General features: G+C 51.3%; 1 protein-coding gene and 1 pseudogene across 1 annotated transcript; one reads left to right on the top strand and one right to left on the bottom strand.

The window, feature by feature from the left end:
• The first annotated feature begins 882 nt into the window (after window positions 1-882).
• On the top strand, window positions 883-6,878 carry LOC144124737 (uncharacterized; annotated as a pseudogene).
• A 2,964-nt stretch (window positions 6,879-9,842) lies between these two features.
• On the bottom strand, window positions 9,843-17,288 carry LOC144131889 (uncharacterized). The gene is made up of 2 exons (XM_077664468.1): window positions 16,626-17,288; window positions 9,843-10,141 (listed from the first exon to the last, which is right to left on the bottom strand). Exons 1-2 carry the CDS (start codon window positions 17,072-17,074, stop codon window positions 9,949-9,951), a joined length of 642 nt encoding a protein of 213 aa, XP_077520594.1. The 5' UTR covers window positions 17,075-17,288; the 3' UTR covers window positions 9,843-9,948.
• Between the last annotated feature and the right edge of the window lie 462 nt (window positions 17,289-17,750).

The raw sequence follows: 17,750 nt of genomic DNA, 5'->3' as shown, positions 1-17,750 counted from the left end.
AATCGAAAAAAAAGGCGACAGTACGAGAGCCGGGTCTCCTGAAAGAGCAAGCGATGTACAATCATATAGAATGAACAGATTCATGCAGCCCTATGAAAATGGAAGGGACATAGGATTGTACCTGGGAAACTTAGAGAGAACTTGCGAAAGGGAGAACTTTGCTCGCAGTACATGGCCGCAACGGCTTCTGACACTCTTGCCATGTGAAGTAGCTGAAGTCATAGCGAGACTTAGCACACAAGACGCAGCTGACTACGAAAAAGTCAAAGCCAGCCTGCTAAAAAGGTACCGGCTGTCAGCCGAAGCTTTCCGACAGCGCTTCAGGAACGCGATGAAAAACGATAGCGAGGGCTATCGGGATTTCGCGTATGGCCTGAAGACGAATTTGATAGAGTGGCTAAAAGGAGCCGAGGTTTATGAAAGCCGGGACAAAATCATTGAGTGTTTTTGCCTTGAGCAATTTTACCGAAGCATTCCCCAAGTGGTGAAACTGTGGGTTCAAGACAGGGAAAAAGTCGACACAGTTGAAAGGGCCGCTGAGCTAGCAGAGGAGTACGTTTCGCGCAGAAGGTTGAGCACTGAAGAGGGTGCGTCACACGCTCGAAACGCGATGCGAGATAAAGGGCCTAGCAGAAAGACGCGAAGTGCTAGAAGTTCGGGGCAATCGGAGGCAACGAAGGTAGCGCCAGAAAAGCGTGAAGAACAGGCGAAGTGACAGGGAGCAGACAAAGCCGCGAAAAAAGAGTTTGAGGCTAGTAGGCCATTTCGTTGCTACAACTGCAATGGTGTCGGGCACTTTGCAGCCAAGTGTACAAAACAACGTTTGGTGTTCTCGTGCGTCGAGGATAACGCCGAGAATCTAGAGCTCCTTAAGCCATACCTGCACGAGCTGCACGTTAACGGGAAACCGTGCAGGGTGCTTCGTGATAGCGCCGCGACGATGGACGTTGTCCATCCGTCTTACGTTTCCGCGGACGATTTTACGGGAGAAGTCTCGTGGATAAAACAGGCAGTAGAAGAACACAGTGTATGCCTTCACATAGCTAGAGTGATAATTTGTGGACCGTTTGGAGAGCTAATCACTGAGGCCGCAGTTTCGAAGGCCGTGCCACTTCAATATCCTTACCTCTTCTCGAATCGATCAGACCAATTGCTACGCGAGAGAGGCCAGAAACTCGGAAGCAGGGTGATACAAGCTTTGACAAGATCGAGAACTCGTCAGCTCGCATCTCAACTAAGTCAGATTCCCTAACCTCAGGTAGCCAGAGACGCACCAGCCAGCATATCGTTGCAATCAAATGAGGAGGGAAGGGAACCAACGAGGAATGAAAGCCAGACAGTTGACCGAGCAGATGAGCGACCAGGGACTTCAACCACGAAGTCGGTAGAGGAAGCAGAAAACGCTGAAGGATCCGTTTTATCTCCAACATCGCGTAGTTTTGATCGCCTTCTGCAGGTGAACAGGTAGTCCCTAATAAAAGAACCGAAGCAGGATCCCAATTTGGAAAGGCTGCACATTACAGCTAAAGAGGGCATCGCGAGACGCAACATAACGATACACGAGAAGGGAGGTTTACTATACCGACACTTCCAGGACAGAAAAGGCAAAACATTTGATCAGCTGGACGCGCCCGAAAAATACAGAGCGGACATTCTGAGTCTCTGCCACGGAAATGTCTGGGCAGGACATCTGGGAATCAATAAAACAAAGGAGCGGCTATTAATGGAATATTATTGGCCGGGTTCTTTCAAAGATGCAGAACGCTACGTAAAATCATGCGATGTGTGCCAGCGCGTGGGCAAGCCGGGAGAGACATGGAAGGCTCCACTGAAAATTGTTCCATTGATCTCGGAACCCTTCCGCCGACTTGTAATAGACACAGTAGGCCCTTTGTCTAAAACGTAATCAGGCTATAAGTACTTGATTACTATGCTATGTCCCGCGACAAAATTTCCCGAAGCCATTCCGTTGAAGGACTTGAGCTCCACAGAAATAGTTGACGGCCTTTTGTCAGTGTTCGCGAGAATAGGATTTCCGGCCGAAATCCAAGCCGATCAGGCGACGGTTTTTACAAGCGCCTTGACGACCACATTCCTAGAAAGATGCGGAATAAAACTGTTACACAGCTCGGTGTATCATCCGCAGTCCAACAGTGTAGAGAAATGGCATTCGGTGCTGAAGCGGGTGCTACGCGCTCTTTGTTATGAGCATAAAGCAGAGTGGGAGGATTGTCTGCCGGCCACACTTTTCGCTTTACGAACAGTCCCCCACGAAGCTACGGGGTTTACGCCAGCAGAACTCGTGTACGGAAGAGCCCTCCGCTCTCCCCTCCGAATGCTGAGAGAAATGTGGGAAGGGACAGGAGAGAACCAGACAGTGGTTGAGTACGTGCTTCAGCTACTGGACCGCCTTAACAACACGAGGGAATTAGTAAATCGAAATATGAAAGCTGCCCAGGAGGCCGCCAAGGTCTATTATGACAAAAACGCGCGCCTTCGAGGCTTCACCGCGGGCGATCGCGTGATGATCCTCCGGCCATCGCGAAAAAACAAGCTGGAAGTTCACTGGGATGGTCCAGTGGAAGTGTTGCAAAAACTTTAAGAGACGAATTACGCGCTAAGGGTTCCAGGCAGGGGAAAGCAGGTGAGAATCTATCACTGCAATCTGATGAAGCCGTTCGTGGAACGCAGTGGGATCGTCAATCTGACTCTAAATGAACCAGAAGAGCTGGACAGCGAGAGTCAGGGTTGGAAGGGAGGTGCGGACGCTAGTGACAACGTGGAGAACATTCTGGCTCACTCCGTGAATGCAGATTTTCTATGCGGGACCCAGGTCGACACGCTAAAGCAGTTGTTGAGCGAATTCGCTGACCTATTTAGCAGTCGCCCGGGAAAGGCACACCTCCTGACACACGAAATCGAGCTCACCTCTGATGAGCCGGTACGGTCGAAACCCTACAGGGTATCACCGCGGCAAAAAGAAATAATGGAAGCGGAAATTCAGCGCATGTTGGAGTTAGGGGTTGTAGAGCCAGCGGAAAGTGACTATACCTCACCGCTAATTCTTGTTGAGGCCCCAGGGAAAGATCCTCGTCCCTGCGTGGATTAATGAAAGCTGAATGCAATTACCAGGGATCAGCTATACCCGATTCCCAACATAGAGGAAAGGATAGAAAGGGTGAGCGGCGCGAAATTCATTTCCACCCTCGATCTCGTACGGGGGTATTGGCAAGTTCCCCTCTCAGAAAACGCGAGCAGGTATGCCGCTTTCATCTTCCCAACGTGCACCTTTCGACACGTAATGCTTAGTTTTGGGTTGAAGAATGCCCCGTACAGCTTCTCGAAACTCATGGACATCGTACTCAAGGACATGCAGTGCTTTGCACTCCCTTATTTAGACGATGTGGCAATTTTTTCGGAAACCTGGCAAGAGCATCTAGAACACCTAAGGACCGTGTTTTCCAGTTTACGACAGGCTGGACTGACACTGAAGGCAGAAAAGTGTAGATTTGGTTGCGCACAGGTGACGTACTTGGGCCACGTTGTAGGCCAGGGAACTAAGAGCCCATCCGAATTAAAGATTGCCCCGATCGCAGCATTTTCGCAACCACGGACGAAAACGGACATTCGCTCATTTTTGGGATTAGTTCCTAGCTACTCACAGCGGGCTAGTCCCTTAACTGATGCCTTGTGAAAGGGAGCACCTACTAACGTAAGTTGGGATAACCAAAAAGAAAACGCCTTCAAAAGCCTGAAGGAAGCACTCGTGTCCCGACCCTTGCTCAAGACGCCTTACTATGGGAAAGAGTTCATAGTCCAGTGTGATGCCAGCGTTAGAGGGCCGAGCAGGGGTGACTCACCCCTTCCTGTGCCTGCTCGCTGGCGCCTCGCCCATGAGAATTGTCGTTCGGACGCGAAGACAACGCTCTCTCTGGTGGGGGCGATTGTCCAGCGGCACCCTCCCTTTCCGGCTAGGCATGTGACGGGGGCGTGTCCCTATGTGAAGTGGTGTGTGTGTTTGTGTGTGTGTGCGTGTGTGTGTACGACAACGCAAGTTAGGCCACGCCCAACCTGGCGAAGACCTCCTCGAACCTGGGGAATCCTAGGGACCGGACCCTTTTTAACCGGACGAGGAGTGCCGTGAGGAAGGAATCCTCGATCATCCTCCGATCTTCTCAGATCCTCCGACCTTCCCCCCTCACCTACCAGTGGGTTCCTAAATCTTGTAAATAATGTAAAATAAACCCCCCGTACAGTTTCTTTCATAACCAATTCCGACAACGTCATTCGGAGAAGGGACCTGCGGCGCTGAGAGTCAGCTCACTCAGTGTGTGTGTGTGTGTGTGTGTGTGTGTGTGTGTGTGTGTGTGTGTGTGTGTGCGTGTGTGTGTGTGTGTGTGTGTGTGTGTGTGTGTGTGTGTGTGTGCGTGCGCGCGTGCGTGTGTGTGTGTGTGTGTGTGTGTGTGTGTGTGTGTGTGTGTGTGTGTGTGTGTGTGTGTGCGTGCGCGCGTGCGTGCGTGTGTGTGTGTGTGTGTGTGTGTGTGTGTGTGTGTGTGTGTGTGTGTGTGTGTGTGTGTGTGTGTGTGTGTGTGTGTGTGTGTGTGTGTGTATGCGTGTGTGTCCAAGGAATTCATTGTATTATGGCATCATATTCCTCCATTCGCGCCCTCACATCCCCTTTTACTCTTCATTTCCTCCTTCCCCAGTGTGGAGTAGCAGGCAAGGGTCACCATACCGCCGGCCGACTTCTCCACCTTTCCTTTCATTTAATTGCTTTCTCTCACACTCAGCTCGAGAGGCAACGGCAATCGCCGCTGTTCAAAGACACGGTTAAATAGAGCGGCTCTGTTTGCTACGCCGATGGTTCTAATTCCGCTTGGGGCTGAAGTTTTCTCTGCTAGGTATTATTCTGACGGAAAGTTTCGGTATATTTTGCATAAATTCTTCCTTATATTTGCTTAAGGTTCACCGCTATTTCCCTAAGATGCTCGCTTTAATTTGCCGAGAAAGTGAGGCAAAAGTATCTCATGCTTAACATACGTTTTATGTTCAGGCGGAGCTACATGCTTTCTAGACAGCAAGCTGATTATGAATCCGTTCATTCTAACTACACAAGATTTTTGGTACTAGAAATCTGAATATCACGATGCCCGATATTTTGTTTTACATACTGCGCATACTCCGTTTATAGCAAAGCTCAATCCTGGGCTCTGTTGCAGATGGCCGTTAAGCGTGTACTTATTCTTTCTCAGTTTGTGTCGTGGCGCCATCTCTCGTAAGAGAAAAGAAACGCAATATGTTCGCGCGTACATACGGACTTTTAAAACAGCGCGTTACAGAGGCGGTGATGCTTCATTGGTCATAATGACTGGTGGAAGGAAGTTAACATATTTATGAAAGGATGCTTCCTTGCTACGGGCATACCTCGTCCGTCCGTAGCGCAAAAAAATACAGAGAAGAACAAAATCATGAAAACCGGGTGGTCTAATGGACGCCTCCGCTCAGATAAGTACGCAAATATTCCATATCAATAGCTGGGGTCAACTGAGCAATATTTGCTGCTTTTTTTAGTTAATAAAGGAAACATTAGGGGGCTTCCTGAACGTTACTAGCCGCCTCAACAAGCATGCCCCTATTCTGGCGGAATAGAGGACAATGGTGGCAAGACAATTCTACCAGAAGGAGCAGGCCTTTGTGTTGCGCCGGTAGCGTGCAAAACGTATATACCTCTGAACAGACCAATATCTGCGAGACATGCCGACGATAAAGCGCAGCCGCCGTTCGCTCCTGTCGATGCTCGGGCGTAGGTCGGTAACACGAAGATTGCTGCGCTTTCCTCCGGCGAAGGTACTGCTCTTCAAGGCAGGCGTGCGTTTTTGAGGCAGTATTTAGAAAATAGTGAATAGCTTCGTCAGTATTGAATACGCCTCCGCTCTTTTTTATAGCTTTTTCTTGGTGGCCAATCTCCACGCTCTGCGGGAAGCGGGAGGCACGTTTCTCGACCGCGGGGTGGGAGTGTGCGCATCATCCTTGTCCGCTCTAACCGAGTTGTGCGGCCTTGGTTGTTCGTTGTGTCTGAGACGCAGTGCTATTGGTCTAATACTTGTCTTGAGGGCGGCATCAACCCCATTCGCAATAAGCGAACGTTCGTTAGAAGCGGCCGTTATAAGTGAGCTCGACTGTATATTTATTACTCGCTGCACGTGTTTACACGTCCAGTCAGCCCTCGAACCTTATATCGAACAAAGACTAGAGGAAGACAAGCTAAACAAACTCCGCAGACGGCACGCGTTTCAGAAATATTGAACGTACAGAGTCGATCACTCTTGTCTAGAGCGCTCGGGCGGAGTGCTGTGGAGCAAATGAAGTTAAATCTTTTCGCAACTGCTTTGCTAGCGTTAAGGCGCTGATGCCTGTCCGGTTCACATGTCTATTGGGCTGCTCTCGAGCGTAAGCATGATAAGAGAAAGTGAATACCTGCTTTAGAATGTCGCCTTGCTTCCCCCGGACGGCACCGCTCGAGCGCTCTGGACAAGTGTGATCGACTCTTTACACTGCCCAAATTTTCAAGGAACCGTACGGGCGTCGAAACATCTTGTTTTCTTTTCCCCAAATGCTGTCTGGCGTACACGTGCTAATTCAGCAATCTTCGCTCCTCGCAAGACGGTGTTCCATCAAATACTTCATTACGCAGACATATGGTTTAAGTGAGGAAGTGTACTCACCACGTCGCGGAGTTGCGGCAACGTCACCGTGCCATGCAATGCGACCTTTGCCACATTTTTCATCGCCTTCAGCCGCAGGGCTGCACGCGCGTTCTCTGCCAAAACAAGCGTCAAGCTCGATCTTCGTCGGGCTACTCAGGCTGCATTGACTGAGAGTCGCGTTTACTCAAACCGCATAAGGTCCAATTCGAGCCACCGTGAGCTGGTGAATTTTTAAGTCACATAGCCTAGCTGCCAGCATTTTTTTTGCTTGTTTCAGGTGGAACACTGTAACTAAAGAAGAATTGGGAGGCTCAACGAGGAAATATTGTTTATATGATTTATTTCGGCATTTATTCGCGCGATGCACACTGAAAGATTTGTAGTCGCAGTCCTAACGTAACTTCTCAAACGAATTCAACGGATGGAAGAAATATACAGGGTGTCCAGGATAACTTTAGCCAAGAGTTAAAAAATAAGATATTTCAGGTAGGCCAGCGAAGCCGCTTACATACAGCTGCCAGCCGGCTTGCGCATGTAGGAATGTTTTTGTACTGCTCTTGGTTAATTATCAATTAACATAATTCTTCTAAATGCGTAAATATTGAATTTAGACAGCAGATGTGAATAGCAAAGTTGGAGAGCACCTTCAGAAACCCCCCATTCCATTATTTGCGATAACGAAAGCCTCAAGTATATCTTTTTTCCGAGCACCAAAGGAAGCCCGAGAAATACAAAAAAAAAAACGACGTGAGTAGCGCATTCGCGCGCCACGATTGTGCTCTCTCAAACCTGGCTTGAGTGAACGAAATCGGCTGCGGGTATGGCGCCACGACCCGATTGCTCCGACAGGCCGATACGTCGACGGTGGTTGCAACGCCTGCCCGAGCCAGTCTGCTAGTACGACGGTGCAAATTGCGCTCGGGCGTCGCAACCACCGTCGACATATCGGCCTGCCGGAGCAATCGGGTCGTGGCGCCATACCAGCAGCTGATTTTGTTCACTCAAGCCAGGATTGAGAGCAGCACAATCGTTGCGCGCTAATGCGCCAGTCACGTGATTAGTTTTTTTTTGCATTTCACGGGCATTCTTTGGAGCTCGGAAAAAAGATATAGGTGAGGCTTTCTTTATCGCATATAAATAAAATGAGGTTTCATGAAGGCGCTCTCCAACTTTGCTATTCACATCTGCTGTCTAAAGTCATTATTTATGCATTTAGAAAAATTATCTTAATTTCTGATTAATTAATTGCAAAACAAAAATTGCCTATGATGCGCAAGCCGGTTGGTTTGATATTTGATCTTTTAACCCTTGGCTAAATTTAGCCTGAACACCCTGTATGTGAATATGTAATGTATTGTGAAACATACCGGAGCCATATTTTTTTTCTTTTGCCATCGACGATCCTTTTGAAGCCATAGAATGTCATGGCCAAGCCAGACCGCGAGTCGTCTGCTCTCTTGCACCAAAACACATTTCGCGCTTTGGACAACATGTGGGACACGTTTTTAAAGCAATGCTCTTTGAAAAAACAGACCCAAAGAGTCAGCACAGGCTGTTGTTGTTTTCACATCGCAGTGAGCTGGTAACATACGGCGTATGGCGCACGGCGCCCGTGTGTGCGATTTGTTTACAAAAGTAAGGGGGTGCGGATTGGGGGGCATGGAGGGCCAGAGCACGAATCAATACAGCATGCACTCATTACGCGGTTCAGTTTCAGGTCAAAGCCTTGCGCATTCACGGAAACCTTGGGCCTATTTATTGCCCGACAATTGCGGATATATTGTACTGCTCGTGTTGAAACGCACTGCACGCCGTATTGTTGCCCAGGCGCGTATTTGAAACCCTTAAAGGTCTTCACGGAGGAGTGAGGACTGCAGTTCATTTCCCCTTCATGATATTTGGGCCACTGACGACGACTGAGAAGCCACACAATGCTCTAAACTTATGACAAGGATGCGCATAAAATCGGAAAGCGGCCTGCCACCGTTGGAGCACCATTTATTTTTCACTTTGCGCGGGAGCTGCGAAGCATTATCATTTCAGGATGTCCAGCTTGACTTTTTTTTTTTATCCAAGCACAAGAGATTTGTTGACTATGTCCTGTGTTCCTTTTGTAAATTTATTCATATATGCTTTTAAAGAACGCGGTTATCTTTGTATTGAGCCTTTCAGTACCATCATGGTTTTGGTTCGTGTCTACCCTTTGTGTACATATTCTTTATCTTGCTCTGGAATAGACTGTTTCCCACGACACTCCGTCCGTTAAATAAACACTGCCTGCCTGTATTGATCACTTGTTCCGAAGAGAATAAAAGCGCGCCAGATATAAAAAGCCCCCCCCCCCCCATTCGGTTTCGCCGCCGCTCCGCGCCAGCGGCTCCGCACCACGTGGCCAACCTCGTCACCAGCCACGGCGCCGCACGGCGCCGCCACGTTGAAGTCTCGAAATGCTAGCGTAATGTAGCTCTCGCTACAAAAGCGGGAAAGAAGCCGAAATAGTGTGTGTTGTGCAGGTGCGAAATGTGGCTAAAGGAGGTTACGAAAGTCTAGTGCGGCTCCGAAATGTAGCTGGTGACGGCGGCTCCTAAAAACTTGTGTGTGGCTTCCACCATCTATGAGCCGTCCCAGATTGCACCAAGTATTTCTTCAAATTCATTTTGCACTTACATCTACACTCCGAAATACTCAATTTTATAGCACCCTCCTCCGCTGCCACTGTACTCTGTTGGACATATACCAAGGGCACCATAACGCAGGAGTTGGCGCATAAATTGGGTTTCCATCTCTCCGGCGGCCACTTAATGGAGCTCTCCTCATGTGGTTGGAACAGAATCGCTCCATTGCGAAGTCCATGCTACTTTTCTTTGCCTCGCAGCACTTTTACTACCATTATTACAAGCGTCGCTCACGAGCTTGAAGTGGAGTCGACCTTTCTTGAACTTGCAGCAGGCGCCGACTTCCTAATACGGGAGGCCGAGGACGACCAAAGGTAAAGGCGAAAATTACGCCGACACAAGCCTGTGGGTTTGGCGGCTGCCACTTGTCATCTCAGGAGCGAGGGGGATAAGCGAAGTATTCAGGGGATGTTCAAAAAGAGCTTTATTGAAAACACACAGCAAGCATTTTTGTAGAAAAACAAAAATAAGCAAGAAGTTACACACACACAGCAAACATTTTGCAAATGAAAATAAGCAATACAGGAAAATGCAAAAAAAGGCAAAACAAGTGCGAAAGCCCTCCATTAGAGAAGAGGGCGCGGAGAGTTGTCATTTTCTGGACTTCGGTGAGTGACACGGCGGTGCTGGTTGAGGGCGCTGCTGGTTGCGAACGCCTTGGGACAGGCAGGGCACTGGAACGGCCTCTCGCCGGTGTGCGTTCTCGTGTGTCCGACCAGGTGAGCCTTCCGCGAGAACGTCGCCTGGCAGATGTGGCACCTGCAGGCCAGGAGCGTGTGTAAAGCTAAACTACACTAGTGTAGTGTTAGAAGGCAAATCCAAGTCTGTCAGCTTTCGGTGGCGAGATCTGGTCACTCTGTACTTGAACGAATACCAAAAAAAAACTGCGTCTATGTTTACGACCGCCAGGAAATGCACCGAAAGGGTGATGTGGAAGAATATCGGATGAGTAAGAGAGCATTCGCGAAATGCGTAGCGATGCTCCTTCATTGTCGACAGCGAAGGCATGATTCTTAGAGCGGAATAGCGTGCTCCGTTTACTTGCGTCCACGTCTGTATGGTGATGTGTCACACCTGACACTTTTCAGACGCGACTCAGTCGGGGTCACCTCCAAATCAATCCGCTTTCTGTCCTGTTCATTTATACGCTAAGATTCAAAATAAAGCGAACACGAGGATAACGCTCGATCACATATACGTAATTCAAATCTGCTCCGAACAATCGAACCCAACGTGGCCAGTTGAGTCTATAGCCTTAGGTTAACGTTACACATGTCACACTGCGGTATGAGACGCGTTTGGCGCATGATGACCCTAGTTGCCTATGTGCCATAAACTCAATGCGCCACAGCACAACTAAAGGCCCGAGTCCATTCGCACTTCCGAGGCGTCGCCCCACGCGCTAGCGCGTTGAACGCCGTGCCGCGTCGGGCGTCGAGAGAGGTACGCATCTCCACTCTCCGGGATCGGGCTCACGTCTGGGCACGCTTAGAATCACGCGCTACGGTGATTTGCTAGAAGCAATTCGATTGCATAGAGTGGCGAGAGGTAGTAATAAGCGCAATAAAGTGGTGTGAAAACGTGTGGAATGTATTTGGTACGCAAAAAAAATTAAGCACGCCTTTTCACCGTGATCATGTATCTCAGCACTTGCACAACCCGCAGCGCCATCGACACTCGTTTACTCTATGCTCGCATCCTCGTATCGCATATTAAGGCTCGCCAGTCATAGCGACGGCCGCTTTTCCACTTCAGAAATCAATAATTATTTGTCCAGCATCGCCTCCATCTTCGCTAAACTACACTGGCGAAGAACAAGCCGAATGAGTGGGCAGGTTACCAGAACACCGTGCTTGGTCTCGTTCTGGAAGTCGAACGATCCGTCTTTGCGCCGGAAACTACGTGTGCAGCGCGCGCGCCAAATATCTGGCGGGCAGATCGGAGCTTCGAAGCAACATTGGTGGTGCTGGTGGTGAAAAACTCTTTTAATGTTCAAATACAGTGTTGTGGAGTCAGAAAACTCCGCTGCATTGTCGGTATCCTCAATTTGGGACTCCGCACGACGAGGCTCCGTCCCGCGCCTGCTTTACCAGAGCCCTTTTAGACTCCAGTGTGGAGCAGTTGAGGAGGGCAGTTTCCGATGCCTCTCGGGTAGGCGTAGGGAAGGGGAAAAGCGAGGATTCTGAGTATATGACCACGTCATGTGAAAGATAGCGCAGATCTCTCCGCAGTGCGGGCAACGCCCATCTATGTTCGGATCAGTGTTTGACAACGGCAGGACGGAGAAGAGTTCCTGTCTGCAGGCACCGCATAGTTCTCTCCTCCGCCTTACTCAGCCCTCGGCAGGGGCCGGGTAGAGGCGCTGGCGGTCGCAGTAATGGACTAAAATTTCGCGGCACCGCAGAAGGGGTTTATCAGATTCTCAGCCAGGAGAGCTAGGATGAGGAGCCCAGTGTGCAGGCACTCGAGCGGCCGCATCAGCGGCCTCATTGCCTCGTAGACCCTGTTGGCCATAAGCTCTGATTATCTGCCTGTGAGTTGAATCGGCAGCAGCCCGTCTTAGAGTTTGGGACGCAAGAGGTGATATTCCCCCTGCCAGATAGTGTTCACAGGGCTGGTAAGAGTGGGATAACCCTTCTCTATTTTCAATCCGCGGCAGCGAGAGCTACATGGAAACTTCCTCCGCTCGCGTTGAATTTGGGGTTCGAAATGACGGCCCATCGACATTCATTCCCCGGTGGACGACAGCGGCCGTGTAGAATCCCGCAGGTGACGGCTCTGTGATGTCCCCATAGGAGACGCCCTTTTTAGATTCATATTGCCCCAAGCGTGCGAGCCCGCGCTTGTCATCTGCCTTCGTGTGAAGCCGTGTCCATGCTACGCGGGAGTAGAGCGACCCAAAGCATATGGCGCCACAGCACCGTGATGTTATCCGTCCCCTTTGCTATGCATATGTGTTGTATGTGTAAGCGGTCTAGCAGGCCACGCCCAGGACCCGTCTGCGAAAGCCGCGCATATTGGCTCATGAGAGGGGCACCCCTAACGCCTTAAAGGCGCTCTGAAACGCCTTACGAGGACAGGACATGAACTCACTTAATCACTGCACTGTGTTGCCATGAAAACCAGAGCCAAATAATACTCTTCTACACGCAGCAGACGACCCACAATCACGCGTCAAATTTGGCGAGCCCTTCCCGGCGACGTTTTCATGCTCGCACCCTCCTCCGTCCCCCGCATCTGCGTATACAAGGTGAGAGGTGGCCATTGGTTAGATTCGTTCAGACGTCAGACAGCTACCGTGGCCCCGGCCAATAAGCCGCATAGCTCCGGCGGGTCGGGAAGCTCCGCTCCCAGTGGGGTGTCGGCGAAGGAGCTCCTACCTTACAGCGTGCAAAAAGTGACGAGAGGAGAGGTAAAGGCGCGAAGACAATGAAATTCAAATTTTAGGTACAGATAACTCCGCTTCTACAAAGCGCATTTAAAAAAATCCTTGCTGGACACTATCCGTGAAACGGCGTGCTTCAATATCCTAGGCATGAGGCAACTTTATTAGAGCCCCCTTCACAGCCCCTTTAAGTTTAGCGTTGGAGGTGGCCACCGGGATGCGCAGTGCTCGCGTTCTCGCCTTCCTCATGATGGCGCCAATGCGCTCGTCTTCCTGTGTGGCGGTGCGAAGGTACGGCACGGCGAAGAGGATCCGGCTGGTCACGAAGGCATGGGTGAGCCATAGCGCGTCCCTGCCCCGCAGGCCACCCCACTAGTTGGAAACGCGGAGGATCATGCGCCCTACCTGTTCGCCTATGCGCTTAAGCTTCGCTAACTAGAGCCTGGCCCACACACAGTCGCTCGACGACAGTCGGTAGCATGGCATCGGCTATGGAGACGGCCCGCTGAAGGCAGTTTTCCATCTCCACAAGGCTTCTCTCGGGGGTCGAGATTGTAATATCATCTGCGTAGAGCACGTATTTTATGGCCCCTACCTGACCCAGTGGGCCGGGGAGATGCATCAAGGCGATGTTGAAAAGGAGCGGCTATTTAACCGCCCCCTGTTGTGTACCCCGTGTACCCATAGCATACAGGCCGTATTCCTCGTCCTCGAACCGGGGGAGTGCCTGATGCGTGTAGAGAAAGTCTCTAACATAAGCGAAGACTTTCGCCCCGAAGTCGGAGGTGTTCAGGTTAGACAGCATGCTACCATGTTTAACATTGTAAAAGGCCCCCTTAAGATCGAGGGCGAGTAAGGCCTTGTCATTTTGTTGCATGGCTGTGGGTCGTACTATGTCCCTATGCAGCTGGAGGAGGACATCCCGTGAAGACATTAGTGGGCGGAACACGAGCATAGTGTCTGCAAAGAGGCCCTTACCCTCCATGTATGAAGATAGGCGATCCCGTACCATCGTCTCCATGACATTTCCCACACACGACGTCAGAGAGATGGGTCTCAGGTTCGCCAACAGTTTCACTGTTATGCGATCCCGACCTGGCGCCGTACCTCGGTGCATTTTAGCCAGGGCTGTCTTTAGGTCATGCAACGCAAAAGGGGTGTCTAAATCTTCATTTGGTTTCCTGGAGTACGCGTTCTCGGGCCCAACCGGGTCTTCTGTGCGGCAGAGATACCTGTCGCACAAAGTGTCCGCAAGTTGCGCGATCGTACCTTGGTTCCGTGCAGAGCCCACCAGAGCTGTTTTTTCGTCCTCCCTTTTGTTTCACCGGGGTCGATGAGGCTGCGAAAGAAGCTCCAAGTCCCCTTCGAGCTCATCTGACGCGCTGCAGAGTTGCAGGTTTCTTTGCAATTGGGGTCTTATAGCTGTGCAGCATAAGCCGCAGCCTGTTCCGTTAGTTGTTCAATGGGAGATCTAAGCTTTCAATTCGTCTTTTGCTTCTTCCACCGACTTGGTAAGCTCCGGCGAGCCTCCCACAGATGCAGGAGGTGATTGTTCACTGCGGGGATCTCGTCGGTGGTGTGAAGTGTTTTGCATGTTGTCTCTGTGTGTTGGTTACCTGTGCTGCCGACTCCGCATAGCCGTCGGAAAATAGTACGGGAGGAATGTCTTAAGTTCGAAATTGCTGCCAATTGGTCATTTTGGCCTGTCCCCAGTTTTTTCGGGCTGCCTTCGCCAAAACCGTGATACGGAGAAGGCAGTGGTCACTGCCTATGGAATCCCCCAGGTTCCCCATGTGGCGTCTCTAGTGTTCCTAATAAGAGATAAGTCAGGGCGCGTGTCACGGGCAACAGAGTTGTCCACACGTGTGGGACAAGCCGGGTCCGTAAGCAACGTAACACGACGGCTGGAAATGAGCTCCGCCAGCTTGCGCCCCCTGGCTTTCTCGCAGTGACTGCACCAGTGAAGGCTGAGGGCGTTGAAATCCCCAGGGGTTCCTTGTCTGCCAATTTGAATCCGCGATAGAAATTTTCGCTGAAAGTAACGCGCGGCTTATGCCGGGGGCAGTATGCGCTGAGTACATGTATTGACGGGTCGCAATGCCTGAGAGGCAGAACCCTGATCATCGTGTATTCCTGCTCAGTTTCTAGGTAGAGATCGGCCTGGATCGCGATGTACGTCTTATGCACCAGGATTCAGGTCGAGCCCCCCCACTGAAACGAGCTATACCCAGTGAATGTAGCATCACTACCGGACTACTACAGAGCAGGAAGCGCCGGCATGTCCCCGAGGGAGTGCAGGTAGAGCTGGACGTGTGACCGTTTCATCCAGGCTCTGAAGCCCCTACAGTTGTATTGAATGATCTGGAATCGTTCTAATCTGTTCGCTTTCCGCGAAGATCTTCTAGCGATATTGATTCTTTTTATGGTTCTAGGTACCCACTCGTACCGGAGGCCGGCGCAGCCCTAGACCAGGGGCTGCACCAACGCCGCGGCCGTCGGGCCGGAACCGCTTTCTTCCGCTGCTTGGCGGGCAGCTGTTTTGCGCTTTAGCTGCGGTGTGTCGCAGCAGACGGTATTTTTATTTGAGAGCTGACCTGGGACTGCACCGCCTTAAGGACAGAGTCAGTCGCCTGGGCCGCAATGTCGAGAAGCATTTCAGCAAATCCGGACCTCAACATATCCTGAAAGGACTCGCGGACCGCAATCATGATTTGGTCCGGAATGGCTGCCACCCGCTCCTGCGTCCGTTCGGCTCTACGCTCCAGGGCCACGAAGCGGCGAGTGTCAACGGAGGTCGAATCAATCACCTTGTCCGCTTTCAGCCGCGAGACGCTAGTAAGGCAACATTATACGGAGGATTCGTCAGCGCCATTCTCTGGCTCAGTGTTTTGCGTGGGCTCAGACGGCCGGCATGCTTGTTTTCTAGTTCCTGAATTTTACTGGCAAGAATTTGATTTTGGCGCCTGAGCTTTTCTACCAGCCGCTGTAGGGAAGAATCGGTAGATTCGGCGGTTTCAGTGGCTCAGGCTGATCGCGTCTAGCGCCGCGCGCATGCGCAGACTGGTTCTGGCTGACGCGCGGGACGCCTTGCGCGCGGTGCCGCGCGGCGCAAGTGTGTTTAGAGTTCGGGCTTAAGTTGTGACGTTCCGTCCATCTTAATGGCATTGCAATAGGAAAAAGTGGCAGACGCCAGCTTTGCTCCTTAGGCAAAAGGCCATCACAACCTTACAACTACCTCGCGACCCTCATTTGGCGCTGCGCTTCTCGCGTTGCATCTTTCTCGCTGCCCCGCTTCTTCCGAGTGCGCTACACAGTCGCCTCACACACTCTGTGCACTTCACAGCTAGCCCTCGCGCTACAGTGGAGTGCTAGCGAAGCATCACAGCGCGCTGAGATACGTTCATGCTCGGCAGTGGAGCATCGTCAACAAGTGGGCTCACTGCAGGCAATGCAGCTCTGCGCACGCACTTCCTCCACACGATACAAGGCTGGAATCCAAGCGCCTCCGTTGGTGTCTTCCCTACGCCTTTCCATCTCTTCGCACTACTACGCGCTGCATAACTTCACCTTCCTAGCCCCTGTGTGATCGGAACGTGCCTTCCCTCCCAACGTGTCCCATTCCCCCGCAGCTGCTTCCCTTCGCTCTCTGGCGTTAGCTGAGAGTTATGCACCTGCGTTCAGGCTGCGCAAGCAGGAAGGCGGCATCTGCCAAGTTACGCTGGCGTGGAGCAGCAATAAATTGGTGTAAGCGGGACCGTTCGTTGCCCCGAAAATTTCACGATAGCTGCGCTCCTTCTAACCAAGTATAAGCATAGGATAGAGGAAGAAGGAAGAGAAACACGCTCGTGGCGAACGAACCTGTACGGCCTCTCTCCGGTGTGGGTCCGCACGTGCTCGACCAGGTTCGACTTCTGGGTGAAGCTCCTCTGGCAGACCTGGCACGGGAATGGCCTCTCGCCAGTGTGCGTGCGGTTGTGTTTGGTGAGCTGGCCGCTCTGTCGGAAGGCCGCGCCGCAGTGAGTGCAGACGAAGCGGCAGATACCGTGGCTCCTGCACCCGTGCGACAGCAGGGCCTGACGACGATCAAACACCTTGCCGCACAGGTCGCACCAGAAGCCTGTTCCCGCGTCGAGACCCGGAGGGCCGGCGGCCGCCGCAGCCGGAACCGCTTGTGGCACCGGCTGCGGGGTCCCCATGAAACAAGGGTCGACCGGGGGAGCCATGAACTGGTTGTGGGGCTGGTGGTATGGCGGGCATGGCGGGACGTAGGCCCTGGGATCTGAGACCCAGCGACAGCACAGCCACATTAGATCTCTTTTACATAAGCGAGGTCTTAATAAACGGTGCGCAAATGGTAACAAACAGCAAATATGGGAACAGTTATCGGCACTGATTATACTCAACACAAACACTGCGGGTGAAGCAACGGCAGAATTTTACAAACATAAAGTAGATAGCGACATTTGAATACACACACACTGCGAACGTTATAGGCATGCGCACTTATCCACAGACGAAACATCACCCAGCACTCACGTTAGAGAGGCGCTAGCCTCACGTTACGGAGGCAGAAAACACACTCGGGATTTCAAATAATTGCAAGCACTCTCACAACGCCATCTGGCCCTCCCAAAAACAATGGCTCGTAAAGGTACACTGGACACTGCACTGAATTCAAAGCAGATATGGCTGGCCACAATCTAGAGTTCTCGCGGTCCGACACAGCAATTCCGCTACTCAGCGACTACTCAATGATAAAGTCACTTCAGCTTCTTTCAAAAATCTTCGGATGCAGATCAAGCTTTTGGAGTGTCCCTGCAAGCACTAAGTGCACTTCGCATGGCCAGTCTCCTGCAAGAGAAAACAGCAACGTTTTCGGTGAGTATGGTACAGTGAAAGCTATGACGGAATAATGCTTCAAAACACGATCACATCGGGAAAGCAGCTCTCGTGTCGGCAGCGCCTGCAGAAAAAGAAGTGGGA

Source organism: Amblyomma americanum, chromosome 1 (genome assembly GCF_052857255.1).
Source record: "Amblyomma americanum isolate KBUSLIRL-KWMA chromosome 1, ASM5285725v1, whole genome shotgun sequence".
Lineage (NCBI taxonomy): Eukaryota > Metazoa > Arthropoda > Arachnida > Ixodida > Ixodidae > Amblyomma > Amblyomma americanum.
The sequence above is the reverse complement of the archived record's forward strand: the minus strand, read 5'-3'. Positions and strand labels throughout refer to the sequence as shown.

Excerpts from the sequence above, each read along its gene's own strand:
- LOC144131889 (XM_077664468.1), bottom strand. The coding sequence starts at position 17,074 with ATGTGGCTGTGCTGTCGCTGGGTCTCAGATCCCAGGGCCTACGTCCCG. Across the intron at positions 10,142-16,625 it reads ACCGGAGAGAGGCCGTACAG|GTGCCACATCTGCCAGGCGA; the intron begins GTTCGTTCGCCA and ends CCTGGCCTGCAG.